Genomic DNA, 18607 nt, shown 5'->3' on the forward strand with positions numbered 1-18607 from the left:
TCGCTTCCTGACCCCTTTTAGCTAATCACTGGTAGTTGTATTCCCAAGTTAGTTCAGGACTAGCATTCATGCAACCGGAAGAATCAACTCAGGGGCTCCCCGGAGGTTGCTTGGCATGTATAAAAAGGTCTTAAATCTCAGTGTTGTGACATGCAATCTGGGGATGTGGAAACTACGTCACAAGCTCAAGCCCCCTCTGAAGACCTGCCCCCCCTTGGAGCCTGAGACCAGCAGACCATGCTCTTGCTCTCCCAGGCCAAACCATCCATCAGCATTTGTGATGACTGCTGTAAGCCATCAGAACCAGGCAGACAGCTGTCAGTGATGAATCAGGGACAAACCAAAGAGCTTAATGAAATTTTATTTTGAAAATATGGCAAGAGTCTAAGGCACTTCAAACATTTAAATACATCAGGACCAGAGTAAATGTGACTGATGGACACACACAGAGAAGGACACTATGTTCCCCTAGAGGCCAATCCGGAACCCACTCCTTTAACCCAATTCAACCTTTCTCACCAGGTATAGACGCAGTTGGGCGGCTGTTAAAAATGTAACATTACACATTTCTTTATGACTCTATTGTGGAATATAAAAGTTGAAAATTTCATATAGAAGTGTCAATTTCATATAGAAGTCTTTTATATAAAAAGCCATATAATACACCCACCTAGATAAACCAGCTGAAAAGATTTCTTTTGTAAGTTTGGATGGTTTGAGAGCCCTTTTCTATTTTTCAGCCAGACATGATCAGCCTGGAGCCAAGACATTGATGATCAAAGTCATCTCAAGTTTCTTATTTTAAAAGATAAGAGAAATGAACAAAAGCATCCTGGAATGAAATACTGGAAGGGCTTCCCAATGGCTCCACATTTAGTAAGTATAAGTATTTGTGGAAAATTTCACAACTACAATGTCATGGAGAACCTGCCACTTATTTACATTGTAGAAATGGCCTGGCCAAGCCAGGCTACTACTTCCCACCACTGCAAATAACGGAGCCAATACAGCAGCCACAGAGCTGGGTCCCAGTCCTACAAGAGCGGAAGGCTAGGGAGGCGGCCTTCACCTGGCTTGGCCATTTCCCACCAGCTCTGCTTTCCTTGCCAAAGGGTCAGCCTTCGGCTTCTTCCTTGACATTTCTTGCCGGTCAGCTCGGCGTGGTCCATATACATTCAGTATCTGTCGCCTCAACGGGAATAATTAGCAGCTTCGTGGCGGCACACACGTGGAGGGCTATCTTTACATGATCAGTCAAAGGAACCTCGGTGAGTAGGACCAGGAGATGTCTTCCTTCCAAGCCTAGGGGTGCCCTAGAGACCAGGAAAGCGAAAAAAAAGTGGAGGTTAGTTAATAAATGATTTCAGCACATTGGTTATCACAGCAGACGCCCACCTGTGTGCCAGATCCAGGAAATCTCTAGCTAAGAATGAGGGACAGATGTCCGCCCTCAGCAGGCACGGCTCTAAAGCTAGCCAGCCTTAGCAGGACTTGTCCAGCTGTCCAGGAGAGTCAGTCTTCCAACTCTGAGTAAACTCTGAGACAAGCGCAGCCTACTGAAGGCTTTAGAAACAGTGTCAGGAACACCGTGACACTTAGCCATGAGCTCAGCCTGTGCTGTTTGGATCACTATGCATGAAACTAGCTCCTCATGGGAGCTGCTGTCCCCCAAGGATAACTGAGACCCTGCCTTTCCTGGCATTGGGTAGAAATGATGAAGACTTAACTTCTGGGCTAAAACTCCCATTTTCAGAATTAACATAAGACCCTTGTAGTCTGTCAATTCCCCTAGGAAAGGGGGCCCGGCAGCTGGTGGATTCCACTTTATTTGTAAATGCCAAATGCCTGATACTGACCGGAGACTGGGCTTTCGCGAAGTTGACATGGGCATACAGGAGAAGAGCAATGTCCTTGTGTCCAGCATCCAGGGCTATGGAGAGAGCGCTGCTGCCATCCTAAAGAGGAAATGCAAACAACAGGTCAGGTCGAGTCTTTCAAATGTCAAGCAGCCAGAAGGTAACAAAATTAATGAAGTCCCCCAAATTTAGCCATCTGTTCAGTTCTTCAGGCAGTGTTTCTGGATCTTTCGTGCTGGGTCTTGAGGACCCAAAGGTGAGTGAGACTAGGTTCTGTCTATAAGGAGCCAAGCACAAGGAGAATCATTCGGTTTTGCCTATCAGGGCTGGCAAGAGACGTGTGTTCCCTGGGATCCTTAAAAACTGAAGGCTGTCCATGAAGAACCCCTATCCGACTGTCCCACCCATCAGAAGGGGCAGTATGAACAGGAGGGGCCGAAACCTTAAGTCTGTCTTCTTACAGTCACAAATGATCAGGTAAGAACGAGGGTGTGTGTGAACCCGTGTAGCCTCTGGATGAGGAGGCTGTGATCTTGTAGCCTATAGCACTCTACTGAATGCTGGAGGTCACACACACACACACACACACACACACACACCCCACACCCCAACACACACTTAAGCGCTCTACCCTGGCAGCTTGCATGGTATCTTCTGGAAATACCAAGGGAAGCATTGCACAAAAGAAACATTGTTTTGATAATTGTTTGGTTTTTATGAAATTGCAGGGCATGAACTGGATATGAAGGAACTAAGGCGAAGGACAACTCTGTCTGGTTTTGAAGTAAGGGCAAACACACAAACTGTCTGGTTCTGAAGTAAGGGCAAACACACAAACTGTCTGGTTCTGAAGTAAGGACTCTCCTTTGCTTATAGCAACGGGAAATGATTCCCATGTTGAATATGTGAGTCCAGGGAGCGGCTTTCCTTCCAGGGGTCAGGCGGACGTAGGCCTCCTTGTACACGGATAAGGAAGTGGACAATCAGCCGGTTAGCCATGATTGCTGAAGTCTCCATAATGTTACAGGTTCTTATTACAAAGAGACAAGTTTTTCAAAGGAAAGCAACTGAACAAACTCCCAAACACATGCAATGGAGACAGTGGTGGGGGAGAGGCAAGCTGCAAACTCTCTCTCCCTGAGGAAGTGAAGGGAACTGCATGTTCCCTGGAGGCAGGCGGGGGTTGCTCTTCTACCCAGTGATGATCTCTCCTGCTTGGCTTGTTGGAGTGAGCCCAGGAGGATCCGAAATTTATGGCAAAGGAGGGTATCTTTCCTCTAATTTTACGATGTATTGAACTGAAGGAAACTCTGGCTTGAACCTGTGTTCTGCAGAGAGAAACTTTCAAAATCAGGATCAGCCTGGCCTGACCTCCATGATCCCTGACTGGGTCCACAGCCCAAGTGCCAGTCCTGTGCTTTCTGCCTGGGGGTACATGGTCTCTCTGGCTTGTCCTCTTGCCTCAGAAGGTTCTTGTGCAAGGTTTATCTTGGAGTGGGACAGCCTGGGAGCTGAGGGATGAGGGTCATTTGTAACCATGGAAACAGACCAAGCAGAAGGGGGCTCAGAACAGCCAGAGAGCTCATGGGCTTCCTGGCTTGTGAGTCACAGAACAGTCACGTTGAAAGGCCACTGTAGCCCAGCCATGACAATGCATGTGAATGCCTAAGTGGTCCATCCGGGGAAGAAAACCCAAGTGTCTACTGACAGACTACTCACACACTGCTTCTACCGAGTGTCATCTTGTGGGGCCCATCTGTTCACTCCCATAGGGGACACTGGTTCTCACCTTCTTCCTTTTATGAACTCGAGGGTGAGGTCCACTTATTTATTTTTGCTCTTGGCTAATGCAGGGTCAGACTATACACAGTAAATGCTGCTCAGTTGGGCTATAAAAGGAAGAGGCTTGGATGCCAACACCAGTCCCCAAGGAGCAGGAAAGAGGGGGCCACACCCGCCAGCCCCTGGCTAGAGGCCCAGTGGGACTCACATTGTCCTCCAGTTGGCTATTGCATCCTGGCTGGGCCAGCAACAACTTGACGATCTCCACATGCCCATGTTCACTGGCACACATCAGGGCAGTGGAGCCCTCGTCGTCCTGGATATTGACATCAGCCCCACAGGCCAGCAGACCCTTCACCATGTCTATTCGCCCATGACTGACGGCCAGCATGAGGGCCGTCTGTCCTGCCTGTGAAAGAAGTATGGGTCAGAGGCGGAAGTACAGACTGAGCAGGAAGGCTGGCCCAGTAAGCAAGAGACTAACCTGACTGGCCTTGGCGTTCACATCCCCACAGCCGAAGAGTTCTTCTACAACCTGCATGTCCTTCTCTGCCTCCACGGCGGCGAGTGCCGCCAGCATGATAGGCGTGTACCCCGCCTTGTTCTGGTGATCTACGTTACACACATCTGCAAGAGAGAAATGTCCTTAGGGAGAGCCACCGAAAGCAGCAAGTGTTCGGGGGAGCCCTGTGGAAAGGGCTCTGGGAACGAAAGCGACTAAGAACGAGACGATTGTTTCTACGCCCCGTCTCAGCGGGTTGGCAGCAGCAGAGACGATGGGAAGTGATTACAGTGTGCCCTGCATGTGACTGGTGATTACGGTGTGAAAGCTTGGCGCTGCATGAGCTGGCTCTAAGTGTGCTTACTCTGGACTGTAAGCACCATGAGGGATCTAGACAGGTGCATGTTCAGAAATTCAATCATGTGGCTCCTAGCTCTCAGTGCTTGTGGTGTAAGCTCAATATTAATGCAAAAAGTCCTCTAAGAGACAGCCAAAGACTACCAGACCCCACGGGCTACAGCTCTCCTCTTCTCGAAGTCTCAAGAAGCATTCCGGGGCTTTAATGACAAGCCAGGATGAAGAGCAATGGAAAGTAGCTTTTACACTGAGCAGGTATCGAGTTAAACACTTAAGATGGGACAAGGAGAAAACTGCTTGGGACCCTACCTACTCCATAACACAATAACACAATGGGATGTACGGAAGGACTTATGTCTAAGAAGCAAAGTGGGTACACACATGTACCCAAGGTCCTCGGAATCTGAGCTCGTCAGTCCTTCCATGCTGAAGCACCCAGAGCTACATTATATGGAGCCAAAAATCTACTCAAAATAGGAAGCAATAAAAATAGAGTAAATGAAGTGATTAATTAAAATCACCTAACAATGGGATCAATTCAGTTTGCCAAGATACCTATTCTAGAGCTCTGAGGGCAGAAAAACCATTCATTTCAAGAGTAATGCTGAAGTTGTGTTCTCGGGTATTCCCCACGTATCCCCAGCTGAAGGTCACAGTCTGGAGGGAAGGAGGCCTGTAACTTCTTCCCATCGTCAGATGGAAGCAGGCACCCCCTAACGTGGGCACACGCAGCCCTGGGAGGTAGCTCACTGCGGAGTGCTTGTCCAGCATGCAGAAGGCCATAGATAGCTCTACCACCACACCCCTTACCAAGAAAAGAAAGAAACTGAAGATAGCAATAAATGATAAGCGTGCTTGGATTTATTTTTTCCCTCTGTATTAACAACTCCAGGATGGAGTAAAGGCTATCAGGCCATCACATCAAAGGACAATAAAGGAAACTGGATGATCTCATTATAGAAATCAGGTGTTAACATGTCTTCACTAGACGGAGTTACTGTACATTCTGTGTTAGAGGCATATCAAAAATACTGTTTTGATAATGGAGGTGATTTGGGGGCTCCCCCACTTAAGCGCATTGCTGAAGGCTCAATTTCTCAAGAGGTTTCTTCTGAACTGCCCTCTCATCTCATGTATGGCGTGACCCAGGGCTGCCTTCTGGGATGACAAGTTCTCCCAAGAGTCATTACATGGTCAGCGGTAATGGGAAACACCACCTCTGCTATCTGCGACTCTTCAGGAGCACTGTAGTTGGGCAGGAACAGTCATGACTCTATTGTGGCTTTGCTAGTTGCTATCCTGAGCAGCCCCTCACTTCTGTAGGGCCACATGAGGCTGATGTACAAGGACAAAGTGGCTGCAGACACCAATGCTGGGACTCTGGGCCCGTGAGCCAAGCCTGTATGATTTATGGAGGAGCCAATGGGAGCCATGTTTACTAGCAAGGTCCACCTCATTTGAAGACAGCCAACCTGCAGTGAGAATATCTTCAAAGCCACCTTTCAAAATAGACCCGGATTCTGTTTCTTATTGTTCGGGCTTGGTGTACTTGAAGCCTCCCACCCATGACTCAAGAACAGTGTTCTTGCCATGTCATGTGGAAAAGCAATGAACAGACTTCAGGATGGTCAACGAACTCGGGCATGGGTCAACGGGCTTCGTGTAGACAAGTCACAACCCGAGTGTTCCTAGGGGAGCATCAGGGCAGCCTCCGTACCTGCATCCAGAAGCAGCTTGACGATCTGGAAGTTGGAGTGGGACACACTGTAGTGGAGGGCGGTGTTCCCATTGCCGTCGGCCATGTTGATGATGTAGCGGAGGACCTCCGGGGAGACGGCCTCGAAGGCGGCGATGTAGTCACCCACCATTGCCGGCACAGCGGACTTCTGACTGGACACGCGGAACCACTCATGCTGGAGGGTGTTCAGACAGAACCTCTGCCAAAACACCAAGTTGCTGTCAGTTTTATTTATAGCTCTCTCTAGCCCAAGCAGTCAGGCCTTTTATAGTCAAAGTGTACGCAGTCAGCGTCGGCTCTCAAGTGCTAGTGAAACCCTGCATCTCAAGAGCAGCTCCAGAGAGCAAACCTGAACTTCTCTTCTCGTTTGTCTACTGTTATCACTAGGACAGAGGTCACAGTAACGTGCAAATGGGTTTAGAGCCAGATCCCCATGGTTCAGTTCTGAATCCTGCTACTTAACCCTGGGGATCTTCCCCATCCTCCATCTTAGTTCTCATGTCTTAAACAAAAACAAAAGAAAACAAGCAAAAACTTCATTTTTATAGCATCTATTAGGCCTGGCTTGACTTTTGAGCTGTTTGTGTTTACTGAACTAACCAGACTTGCAAGCGAACTTTTCATTGGAATCAGGAAGAACTCAGCCCACCTACAACTAAGTTGCTTCCTGAGCCAGAGTGAGTAACTCCAACTCTCCCGCTGCACTAGGCTGGGAGGTGAGATTAGCCTAGGCTACATAGCGAGTTCCAGGCCAACCTGAGCTACGGTGTGAGGGCCTGTCTCAAAGAGCAAGCTGGAATGAACTGATCCTAGCACTATCAGTCTGACTTGGAAGCTGGTACGCTACGGATACTTAAAATTTTTTTATATATTTATTATTTTGTGTGTGTGTGTGTGTGTGTGCGTGCGTGCGTGCATGCATGTGTAAAATACACATCACAAGCACATATGGAGGTCACAGGACAACCTGCAGATATTGGTTGTCTTAATCTACAGTGTGGGCCCTGAGACTCAAACTCAGGTCATCAGGTTGACAGCAAGCACCTTTATCCACTGAGCCATCTCTCAGACCCAAGGGCTGCAGCTCCCAGGGCCCCAGATCCAGGGGCTAGGTTTGGCAAGAGTGGTCTGACGAGCACAAGTTCCTGTGTACTGGTGCCCAAGTCTGTGACAGCCGCTGCCAACTTTTAACGTAACGTGCCAGGCCCACAGCATCCCAACTATGTCTCTAGGATTAGCTAACTCCTTAGCTCTCATTTTGCTTTCAGAATTCCAGAATCCCAAGAGCCTTGTAAGCCACCTGAGCAGCAGATGTGGACTCACATGACTCAGCCTCAAGGGAGGTGAACCTGCTGACATGTGACAACTCAGATCTATGTCATTATCAAAATAATGCAAGAAGCCACATTTTCACAATTCCCTGAAGACGGAGCTGCCAATCAGAGGCCTGGCCAGGCCAAGCAGCTGCAGACCAGGCTGTTGGCAGAGGAGTGAGTTACCCGGCAGCCCACCAGCTCAGCCGCTGCACAGCACTCCCTCTGTGTCCTGTGTTGGGCTACTCCTGACCACTGAGCGGATCACAGTCTCTCTGCTACCCGCTTCTGCATCTCTCCAGCTGTTCAGTCAGTTTTCTGTTTAAAAATAGTGGCCGTCTGCATTCCCCACCGGAACCTAACGGGCGCTTTCCTAACGGAAAGGAATGTTGACCTCAGCCCAGATAAGCTTCCTTAAAAACTATGCTTACTTTTTGAAAAGTTCTGGGATGCTGCTCTTTGGGCCAGAAGGTTCTATGGGTAGAAGCGGAACACGGGGAAAGAAGATTGCCTGCAATTAGCCCTCTCTTTCTTTCTGCCAAGTATGGGCCTCCCAGATGCCTCCACTCCAAGAAAAGTACAGGGTGGGTGAAGGAGAGCGGAAGCTGGGCCTCAGGGAAACAGTGTGTTCCCTGGGCTGGGCAGTACGATGCTCGGTCAGCTGTGCTAGAAATGAGCAGCTCAGGGAGAAGCATGCCTCCAACAGCTGAGGGGCAGGCTACCACGTTCCCGACCAAGGTACACTGGGTGATGCCGCACAGTCGGGGGACTGTTCCTATCACCACACTCACCATATCTTTGCTGGTCAAGGCTTTGGGATCATTTATGTTATTTTTCAGTAAGTTGCATGCAGATAACATCTTTTCACTTAGTTCATACCTAAAGGGGAGAAAAAAAACAAGACAGAAAACTTAGGACTTGTCATAAAATAAAAGCGATTTTTATCTGAAAGCCCACAACCATTTAATAGGCCAGGGCCATGAGCCAGCCTAGACTGATCGTGATGACTGGAGCTGTCTCTGGGCATTAGTGATTGACACATCACTACACAAAGTCAGTAACTCCGCAATGAAGGTCTTTGGAGAAGGGTAACTTCCAGTTACATCAGTTTGGCCTTTAGGACATTACAAAATAGCATTTGGAAATTTTTATCCCTTTTATTCTAAGTTCTTAAAAATATCCTTCATCTTGGCCAGGTGTGATGACACATGCCTTTGATCTCAGTACTCAGGAGACAGAGGCAAGTAGATCTCTGTGAGTCTGAGGCCAGCTATGATCTACAGGGTGAGTTCCAGTCCAGCCAGGACTACACAGTAAGGCTCTGGTTTTTTTTTTTTTTTTTTTATTTTCGAGACAGGGTTTCTCCGTGGCTTTTGGTTCCTGTCCTGGAACTAGCTCTTGTAGACCAGGCTGGCCTCGAACTCACAGAGATCCGCCTGCCTCTGCCTCCCAAGTGCTGGGATTAAAGGTGTGCGCCACCACCGCCCGGCTAAGGCTCTGTTTTTAAAATATGTTGAACCCATGTCTAGTGACACAAGTGTTCATTCAACACATACGCAAAGTCCCACATCAAATGACATGGTAATCTCAATAAAGCTGTTTGAAACCCAGAAGACATCTCATACCCTCTGGAAATACTTACCTTGTGTTGACGGTGAGCTTCTATTTGACAAATATAACAGAGCGAATGTTTGCTGAAATGTGCCAATGTGTACTTCACAGACCCGAAAACCACACCGAAGTTCCCATCTTTTCTCATTTTATAAGCCAAAAGTCTGCACTTGCTAATGGGGTCACAAACTCACCCCACGTCTCAGAGGATGATTTAGCCAACCAGAATGTGAGATTTTACTTCAGCTGATAGTTATGACAGTCCCATATCTACTGTTGTGTTCCTTGCCACCCGGTCAGCAACAAAACAGAGACATGTATGTGGCTGACACCCATCACCTTTCCAGTCAATAGGATTTTGGGTTGAGGCTGAACTCCCATTCTGCACACACACACAATGGTCCCGTTGTAACAATTCTGACATTTGCATCAAGATAAAAATCTGAACTCTTAAATATTGTGCTGGACATCAGAAATGCCAGGTATGTCTTTGTATTCAAGGTGATGTGTTCAAACAATAGCCGCTATAGTGGACGGTGGTTCCACATGCCAAATTAGACAGCAAAGAGTTAAAGTTTCAGCAAACAAAGGAACGGTTAACTGAGCCATTCTCGTTGCTACGCTAAGAGATCTGAGAGAGACCATACCCTGCACTTATACTTACCAGTGCCCCAACCAGATGCACATGCCTCCGAGACACAGATAAGGCTAAACCCACAGGTAGAGCTGTAAACTACCTGAACCAGTTAATTCTATTACCCAAGTACACCAAGCGTGGGAGGAATCGGGGAGGGGAGGGGAGTGTACCACACCTCTCTCTGATTTCCACCTTCTCAGGTTCACATTCTGGAACCTGCCTTTCATCTTCCACCCTGGCAGACTTGAAACCTTCAATATTAACTGCATGGTGCCCTTCCGCCATTCCCCGAGTGTCGTCATCCTCCTCTTCCTCCTCCTCTTCCTCGGGAGGATACTCAATGGTATCACACTCGACATCTGACTCAGAAGAAGAGCTTCCATCTGAGCTGGAATCATCACTTGAAGTTGTCTCATACCTAGGTGGCAATTGGGAGTTCAGGAGATGCACGGTGTCCCCATTAAGACCCAGTGACAGACATTCCTGCGGAGGGAAAGCCGCTGCCTGACTGCAGACACCTAGCCAGTGGCTCAGAGCCTGCACACAGAAATTCAAAGTCAGATCTATACTTAAAGGCCTGATAGGTTTACAGTGGGTTTTGGCGTCAGAGAGCTATCTCCCGGTTGATACCTGGTATTATATACCACTTGGAATAATAATAATAATAACAACAACAACAATAATAATAAAAGCCATGACACCACTAGCTCAGAATAAATCGAGAGGAGAGTGACTTTATAGAGAACCAGATCTGCAGCTGCTGCTTCTCCCTCCATCCTTCCTATTTTCGCCCCCTTCCTCCTCCCACTGTCAAGGTGAACAGACGATATAAGCAACTAATAGTTCCTCTCGGGCATGGCCTTTGAAATCTTCCGGGCCACATCACTCAGTAAGGCTGGAGATTTGTAAAACGTGCACCATCATGTTAGGCCTCTCCTGGTAGCCACTGCACTCTAAATACCCACCACGGCCGGCACTGTTGCCTTCTTATTGAGCAATTGACTAATTGCTTTGATTCAGCTGCAGGAGGACAAACAGGCTCAACCACCTGGGCTAGTAACTACTAGGTATTCTATGTAGAAAACAAGGAACTCGAGCAAGGGCCGGGTTTACCACTCCTCGGTTGACATGCCCTAAAGTTTTGCTCATGAGCATAGAGAGCTAAGCTAAAAGCAATCCATTCTGGAGAAGGGGATGTCTGTCACTGGGCCCTGGGTCAATGCTGCCAGCCTCGTCTGGTTCCCTCCTGTATTCTAACATGTACAAGCACAACTGTCCAAAGGAGAGCATCAGCCCTGCTGGGGTTTTGCTGAAGATGTTTTTTTTTTCCAGGTCAGAGGAGAGGAGAAGTCACTTTCCCAGTTTCAGTGGGTACCCTTGGAAGAGGGACATATCCTTAAGAACAGCGAGAGGAGAGAGGAAGAGAAGCCCGGGAGCACCTTTCTGAGGTAGCAGCATCCCAGAACAGGCACCTGGACAGTGACGTAAAGAGACAGGTGCCTGCACTCCGCCACCACCAACCCGCCTTACCCGCCGTTGATGCCAATGAACTGGAGGTTCTTTTTGGCGCCGCCGTTTGGATCTTTATTCCCATCGCTCTTCTTCATGATGGACTTCAGTGTATTTTCATTATTAGGACAGACTGTAAAGAAGAGCGAACCTAAGTGATGAAAATTCACGGAAATCATGCAAGTTAAACCGAGTGGGTATCCTTCCTCGTGCTTGTGAATGTGGATCTTAGTGTGCTTGGGCGAGAAACTTTCACGAGACCACTGGGGAAGTATGTGCAAACAGAGGAAATAATTCAGCATTCGTTCTATTAATAATGTGTTTTTAAAACGGGGGAGAAAAAAAATCTATTAGCGTGTCCAGACATTACAAACTGGTGATAAGGGGCATTTATACCAGGCTGTAATGTTTATAAAGTGACGCCGTGTCTCATTTCACCCTAGGCACCAAGGTAGGGATATTGGTACTCTTCAGCTAAGATAAGCTGGGGGGTGGGGAGGACATGCATGCTAGCATGCGAGAGAACGGAAGGCTGTTTGTACAGTGCATAATTTGCTGCTAAGACTGCAGAGCATGCTATCTGGTAAAGATACTCCAGGTCTCCCAGCTGCCAAATATTATATAACCTGTCTTCCAGGTCGACGTACAGATCATCAGCTGGAATGCCGGCAGTGCTGCCTAGAATCCCAGCACCAGGCTGTGGAGACTTACCATAGAGGCCGGTGGCTATCTGGTCATCTGTCAGGTTCACCGGCGGCAGAGTATTTCCCTGAGTGGGGAACTGGTCTCGGCCTCTGACGAGCTTCCCTTCCGCCATTCCTGTCTCTTGCTCAGGCTGGGCCGTTGGCACATTTAACAGTCCTCCCGACTGAAGGCCTCCACACTTACAGTGATTTCCTGTTCAGAAAAAGAAGAGCGTGGGAATGGGGTACTAGGACAGCACATGTACTTAAAAGTTGTTTCACTGAAAACAGTTCTCACGGAGCTGGAGAGATGGCTTAGTGGTTAAGAGCACTGGCTGTTCTTCCGGAGGAACTGGGGTTCAAGTTCCAGGACCCACATGGCAGCTCACAATGTCTGTAAACAGTTCCAGGGGGTCTGACACCCTCACACAAACATAAATGCAGGTGCACAACACCAATGCAAATAAAATTTTTTTATTTTTTTTTGTTTTTTCCCTAACCCTAACCCTAATGCAAATAAAATTTTTAAAAAGTAAATACCTAAAAAAAAAAAATCCAAGTGTCACAACTCTCCTTTTTGTGCTCCCCTGTGAACACATTACACTGCTTATTTACATCACCCAGACTCAGACCTCCAGGGCCTTCAATGATTGCTAAGCTTTGCCCTGGTCAGCAGAACGTTGGCCCGCCAAGGCTTGTCATCTGAGCCACAGAGCATCTCGCTCTTCTACTGTGGCTCTCTTCTGGCACATTGGTGTAGGAACCACGTTCCCACCCATCTCCAAAGACGTTAAAGCTTCAGCTGGAAAAAAAAAATATGACACAACCTATGGAGCAGCTCCTCCACTGGGGAAGTCTGGGAAACAGAGTCTGCATGGAGATGCACCGAGCCAACACGGCCTGCCACCATCTTGCTGGTCCATCGTCATTCCCTTATCCCTGTGGTCTTTGTGGGGAAATGAACGGCAGCCCAGGGAGCTAAGGTTGGGTTCCCTCATTTCCTGACAGCTCTTCTCCCCATCTCCACACAGCCACCACCTTTGTCCCTCCCTCCTCAGCTGGAGCCAACATTCCTATCTCAGTACAGCCATCTGTCACACTTTTAGGGTCTATCCTACAGGGACAGGGTGAGTTTTAGAAATATTTCCTTTTCAACTTATTTCTCATCGTGTTCACTAGATTACTTCTCCACATGGGAAGCATTTCATATCTGTTCACTGGCCAAAGCAGGAAAATTTGATTAATATTTTGTAATTTAATGTATTACAGAATTCTCAAGATGGCCAACACTGAAATGCTCTTGATAATAAAAGATTAAATTAAAAAGCAAATAAATTGAAATTCATGGATATGTATGTTTGCTTGAGAGAAGGTTGCACTATATGTCCCTGGTAGGTAGGCCTGGAATTTTCTATATATACATCAATCAAGTTGGCCTCAAACTCACAGAGATCTTACTTGCTGCCTCTGCATGCCACTATGCCCAGCTAAATATAATAATACACACAAATATACCTGTATAGAAGATTAACCAGCAAAAGTCCACTAAAAAGAATAAGCTATGGTGATTAAAATTTTTCAAATATTTACTACCTTTCTATACTAAGTGTAAGAAATTTGTTTTGTATAATCCATACTAAGTATGGACCAGCTGTTTTCAAAATCACTTTGATTTAGTAATTTGATTTCCAAAAATGTTGTTCTAAGGATACACAGAGACATACAGAAGGATTTTCATTATGCCCATATTTAAACCAGAAAGGAGAAGCTGACCTCACAGTCTATGTAAGAAACTAGTGCTGAGCTAGCGGGCACTCGCACAAGAGAATTCTATGCAGTCTTTATGGGTTCCATGTGGTGCTGTGACCACAGCACGGAGTCTTCTCTCGGCAAGCTGTTCACCAGCCTGGCATGCTGCCACTTTCATGGTCCGTGCTGTCCATGCTCTTTCCAAGACGCGGCCTAAATCCTATTCTTTTAATTCTGTTTTTCTAGACACCGTTCTCTTTTCTCTATCACTGCTCTGTGCAAACCAAACACTCCCCGTCCCGGATTCTCAGCCCTTGCGCAGTCCCTCCTGGACGGGCAGGCTCCTTGAAAGCCCCTTTTGCTGCATCTGTATCTGGCATCCTCTGCAAGGTTTAGAATGGTGCTGGCCAACAGATGTCCTTCATTAAACATCTGTGCAACTTACCTGGAGGTCAGAGATGCTGCCTGAGGCCAACAGGTACTGCAAGGTCACCAGGCACCAAACTAGTCCTTACTAGTCCTGTCAGGGAAAACTCCTACCTGTATTGCTGGGTGGTGTTCAAACTGGCTGGACTTGAACGGCCTGGACGTGACTCCCTGAGCTTGGCAAGGCCCTTACTATAGGCACGGGCATCACATGGAGTGGCACTGCCCCGGCACAAAGCTCTGACCAAGAACTGTCACAGGCAAGAAGAAGGAGGAAGAGTGGGGATGAACAGGGAAAACCGGAGCGGCCAATATAGTCCATTGAGAAGATTTTCCCACTGGTCATGATTGGAAATCATGTATATGAGGGGATGGGACTTTCAACAATACAGAAAAGGGCTACTATGTGCTGGTGGGCTCAGCAATCACTATAATAATATATAATAATATAATAATCATCATTATTTCGAGACAGGATCTTACTACATAACGTAGCTCTTGCTGGCCTGGAAGGTAGACCAGCTGGCCTCGGAGAGCATCCTGCCTCTGTCGTTTCAGGGCTTGCTTTAAATTAGGTGTGTGCCACGATGCCCAGTGTGGAATCGGGATTTTCTTTTTTATTCTTTCCCCGTGATTTTCCCCCTCAGCCAAGATCAAGAACTACTAAAATTAAACTAAACTGCAGCTTGAGGGCTGAAAACCAAGAGTGCATGCCTCCTCAGCCCAACTCATCAACTGGGAAGTGTCTGGAGTCTTAGAAATAACTGTTTAGTGAACAGGCCTGGGCCACCAATGGTGGAAATCCAGAGCGAAGACGACATGTCACCCAAGCAAAAGCAAAACGCAAGGTAGCGATAAAAGATCCTCCACTGTCCTAGCCCTACAGCCCAGATGTTTCAGACACCTCTGGGTGGCAACGGTTCCTACAAGCATAGTCAGTGCAAAGACGGGAGGAGCGGGCGGCTGTGAGATGGCTTTGGGCACCAGCTCATTTAAAGTGGCCATAGATACTAATAAAACATGAGCTCCGTTTTAGGCCTTGGCCAGGTTAGTGACGACAGGAAGACGGTGAGTGACAGAATCTTACTGTTCTGGAGAGTGGAAAGCATTCATTCAATGTACTAATTTCTAATTTTAAAGTGCACACAGGATTTAATATGTAGACAATCTTAATAGCAAAGGCAAGCTATATTTTTAGAAAGCGATGTGAATTTTATTTTGTAGCATTCCCAACTTTAGGGCCATTAGAAACAAAATATTAAATAAGAAAAATAATTTTGTGAAAAATAGGGGACTTTTACAGGTCTCCCCTCCCTCCAATTCCTCCGTGACATTTCTTCCTGACTTTTGAAAATTTACTAAGATGAACTCTGAAAGTTTTGTTCACAGATACCTACACTACCGTGGCAAGAAAATCCAAATTTTTATTTATTTTTCCAGCTGTCTTGAGAAAACGCAGCTTTGAACAGTATGGCAGGCTAAGTAACAGCTGTAGTGCCTGAGCCTTAGCATTCTGAATGGGTTTTTAAAGACCATTTAGCTTCCCTGTCAAGAACGAGCAGAACCATAATTTCTGACTCACAATGGAGGCTGTCCATGCCTTTAGGTGTTTCCCCTAAAATGTAACCGTGTAACTGAATCTCCTGGGGTGAGGATGGGCACAAGCAGGGGCCTGCCCTTTGGGTGTACACACTGGCTCAAGGATGAGGAAGCAGAGATTCTATTTTTGACAGAGGTCCTTTGGGGCGGACAGTGTGTGGCCTGGATGGAGGAGCAGGACCCTCCCTCTTGGACTTCTGCCCCAAGTGGAGGAGGCATGTACTTGGCAATACAAACGGTGACCTCCAACCAGAGGAGCCCAGAGCTGCGCCAGGACAGAGCCGCGCGCCCTTCCGTCATTTCTAGCACCATTGTGTTATTCTCCTGAGAACAGTTCAAATGGCTGCTAAGTATCCACCAAAAGTGGATGCTCAGAAACTACAACCCCAAAGTGGATTAAGAATCAAATTCTTTTTCACCGCAACCCCACCCACATTTAATTATATACCCTCCCATGACTTGACCCAGAAATCCCAGGCTGACAAGCTGCCTTAACTAAGGCTGAGTTAAAACGTGCCCTGTGCAGGCTCCTCCCAGAGAAGCCAAGGTCCTCGGCTCTTCCCCAGACCTTGGTGGCCTTGACCACAGCTGAACCCTGAGCACTCTCTACTTGCCTAAGTGATCTCCATGGTGACCACTCACATTTCGGCCACACGCTGCGTCTTGGCTTCCCAAACAGTGGGCCACTTATTCACGGCACATCGATATAGCTATGTGCTGCAGTACCGCATGGTTTTATTATGGATACCGCTGACATTTAATGTACAGCTACTGATCAACATGAATAGATGGGGGGGGGCATTACAGAGTCTAAACATTTTCACTGAAGGATGAGTGACTCTCTGCTCAGGAAAAGACACGGTGAAAGTGACCGTGTCTGCCATTCTTGCAGACAGATGAATTCAGGCCATTTATGTTTCTTGAAAATTACCAACCGCCCTTAGCCTGACATCAGCTATATGCTTCGGGATCCAGTTGGAATAAGTGACAAGTGAGCCAGCATCTTCTCCCAGAACACTTCTGCAGTTCGCTCATAACCACTTAGGAAGATCAAGTTCAGGAGAGCAGAATTGTCTAACAAGTGTCAACTGAAGGGCTGCCAAGGGAGAGGGCGGAGTTAATCCTCTGAAGGCCTTTCCTTCACAGATGAATGCCTTTTCCCAAGATCATTAACACATAGTCAAGTGACCTGGGCCTACAATTTTAATCTTTCAGGGGTCACTTAAAAAAAGGTATGCCCTTCCACCCACACCGAGAGACAGGGTTTCTCTGTGTAACAGCCCTGGCTGTCTTAGAACTCACTCTGTAAACCAGGCTGGCCTCAAACTCATAGTGATCCGCCTGTCTCTGCCTCCTGAGTGCTGGGATTAAAGGCGTGCACCACCACCGCCCAGCCCACCTCTTTTTATTTTATGTGAGTATTTTGCATACATGTACGCAAGTGTACCATGTGCGCATCCGGTGTAGAAGACAGAAGAGGAAGTTGGATGCCCTGGAACTGGAGTTACAATGTTTGTGAGCCACCATGTGGGTGCCAGGACTGAACTTGGATCCTCTGCAAGAACGGTAACTACTCTTAACCACCGAATCACCTCCCTAGCCCCGATTTGTTGTGAGCCCTAGCCTTCAATTGTAAAGCCACCTCTCCAGCTCAACCAGCTCTTAAAAAAAAAAAAAAGAAAAGAAAAAAAAAAGAAGAGAAAAAAGATGGGGTTTCACTTTTTCCCTTCTGGCTAGCCTGGAATTCACTATAAAAATCAGGCTATCCTAAACTCAGAGATCCACCTGTCTCAGCCTCCTGACTGCTGGGATTAAAGGTGTGGGCCCAGCAGAACATGCCCAGCAGGAATAATTTCTTTCTCTTTTTCATTACAGGGTCTCATATACAGCAGGTTAGCCCACTACTCCTTATAAGCGGAACCTCTGATCCTCTTGTCTCTACCTCTGAAGTATTGAGATTATAGGCATGGACCGTCACCAGCCTCTACCTCTGAAGTATTGAGATTATAGGCATGGACCATCACCAGATCTCGTTTAGCTATCATTTTGGACAATCACATAAAGTTATACACCATTAACAAAATAAAAGGCCCAAGCATAAAGATATTCAAAGTTATGGGCTGACTCTAGATGAAGAGGCTCTGACCACAGACCAGGGATGCAGTTCCGTGGCAGCGAGCCTCCAGATTCACCTTAAGCGTAGATACAGACACTCCATGCTTTAAGCCCTTTTATTCCCACATGCCCCTCAAACTGGAGTGTTTATTTGGTGACAGGGGTAGGGAATGGGTGGTAGCAGATAATACATGTTTAAATAAATTCAAAGGCATAACCCTTCACTGAAGTGGATGGCCAGTCCTTCCACAGGAAAATTCTGCTGGGAGGGAGCCTGGGGAGAAAATGAGTCTTCTCATTTGACCCAGACACAGAACTCAGACTCTGCAGAGACAAACACAAATTCCCAGGCCTGAGAACCAGCCAGCTCTCCAGACTCCCAGGCCAGAAGAGACCCCTCCTCCCCAGGCCACTTAAACACTGTGGGGTTCCAGGACCTCTTGGCCTGGCTGATTTTGATGCTCTTGTAACATCTTAAAAAAGAGATGCAAAAAGAAAAACAGATACTGAGTGGTGTAGCTTGAGAAACAAGCAGACAGTTCTTCAGAAACAGAATTCTGTTAACAGTTTCATTTCCCACTCTTGTTTTGGTTAGATTTCCTCCTACAAATCTGCACAGCGAAGAGAAGGTCTCCAAGTTCATAAATGTTTTAAACAAGCCTTTAAACCAAGAACGCAAACAGAGACTGTGTAAGCAGCGGCTCTTTGAGTGTAAAAGGTGAATTTTCTA

At 47.2% G+C, this 18607-nt stretch overlaps 1 protein-coding gene across 4 annotated transcripts in view; it reads right to left on the minus strand.

Moving 5' to 3' along the window:
* Positions 1–344: 344 nt before the first annotated feature.
* Kank1 (KN motif and ankyrin repeat domains 1) overlaps positions 345–18607 on the minus strand; it is a 183589-nt gene continuing 165326 nt past the window's right edge. For 2 of the 4 annotated variants that reach the window (XM_041661269.1, XM_041661267.1), the window contains 9 exons: positions 12017–12202; positions 11327–11438; positions 9972–10214; positions 8340–8427; positions 6215–6434; positions 4123–4265; positions 3847–4047; positions 1857–1955; positions 345–1313 (listed from right to left, as the gene is read on the minus strand). In XM_041661269.1, the coding sequence (XP_041517203.1) occupies positions 1251–1313; positions 1857–1955; positions 3847–4047; positions 4123–4265; positions 6215–6434; positions 8340–8427; positions 9972–10214; positions 11327–11438; positions 12017–12202 (1355 nt within the window). In that variant the 3' untranslated portion in view covers positions 345–1250. The remainder of the gene's footprint in view (positions 1314–1856; positions 1956–3846; positions 4048–4122; positions 4266–6214; positions 6435–8339; positions 8428–9971; positions 10215–11326; positions 11439–12016; positions 12203–18607) is intronic. The other 2 variants (XM_041661268.1, XM_041661270.1) reach the window with 2 other exon arrangements.

This window comes from Microtus oregoni, unplaced genomic scaffold (assembly GCF_018167655.1).
Source record: "Microtus oregoni isolate MIOR12 unplaced genomic scaffold, Mior012 000012F_ref0000307, whole genome shotgun sequence".
Taxonomy (NCBI): Eukaryota; Metazoa; Chordata; class Mammalia; order Rodentia; family Cricetidae; genus Microtus; species Microtus oregoni.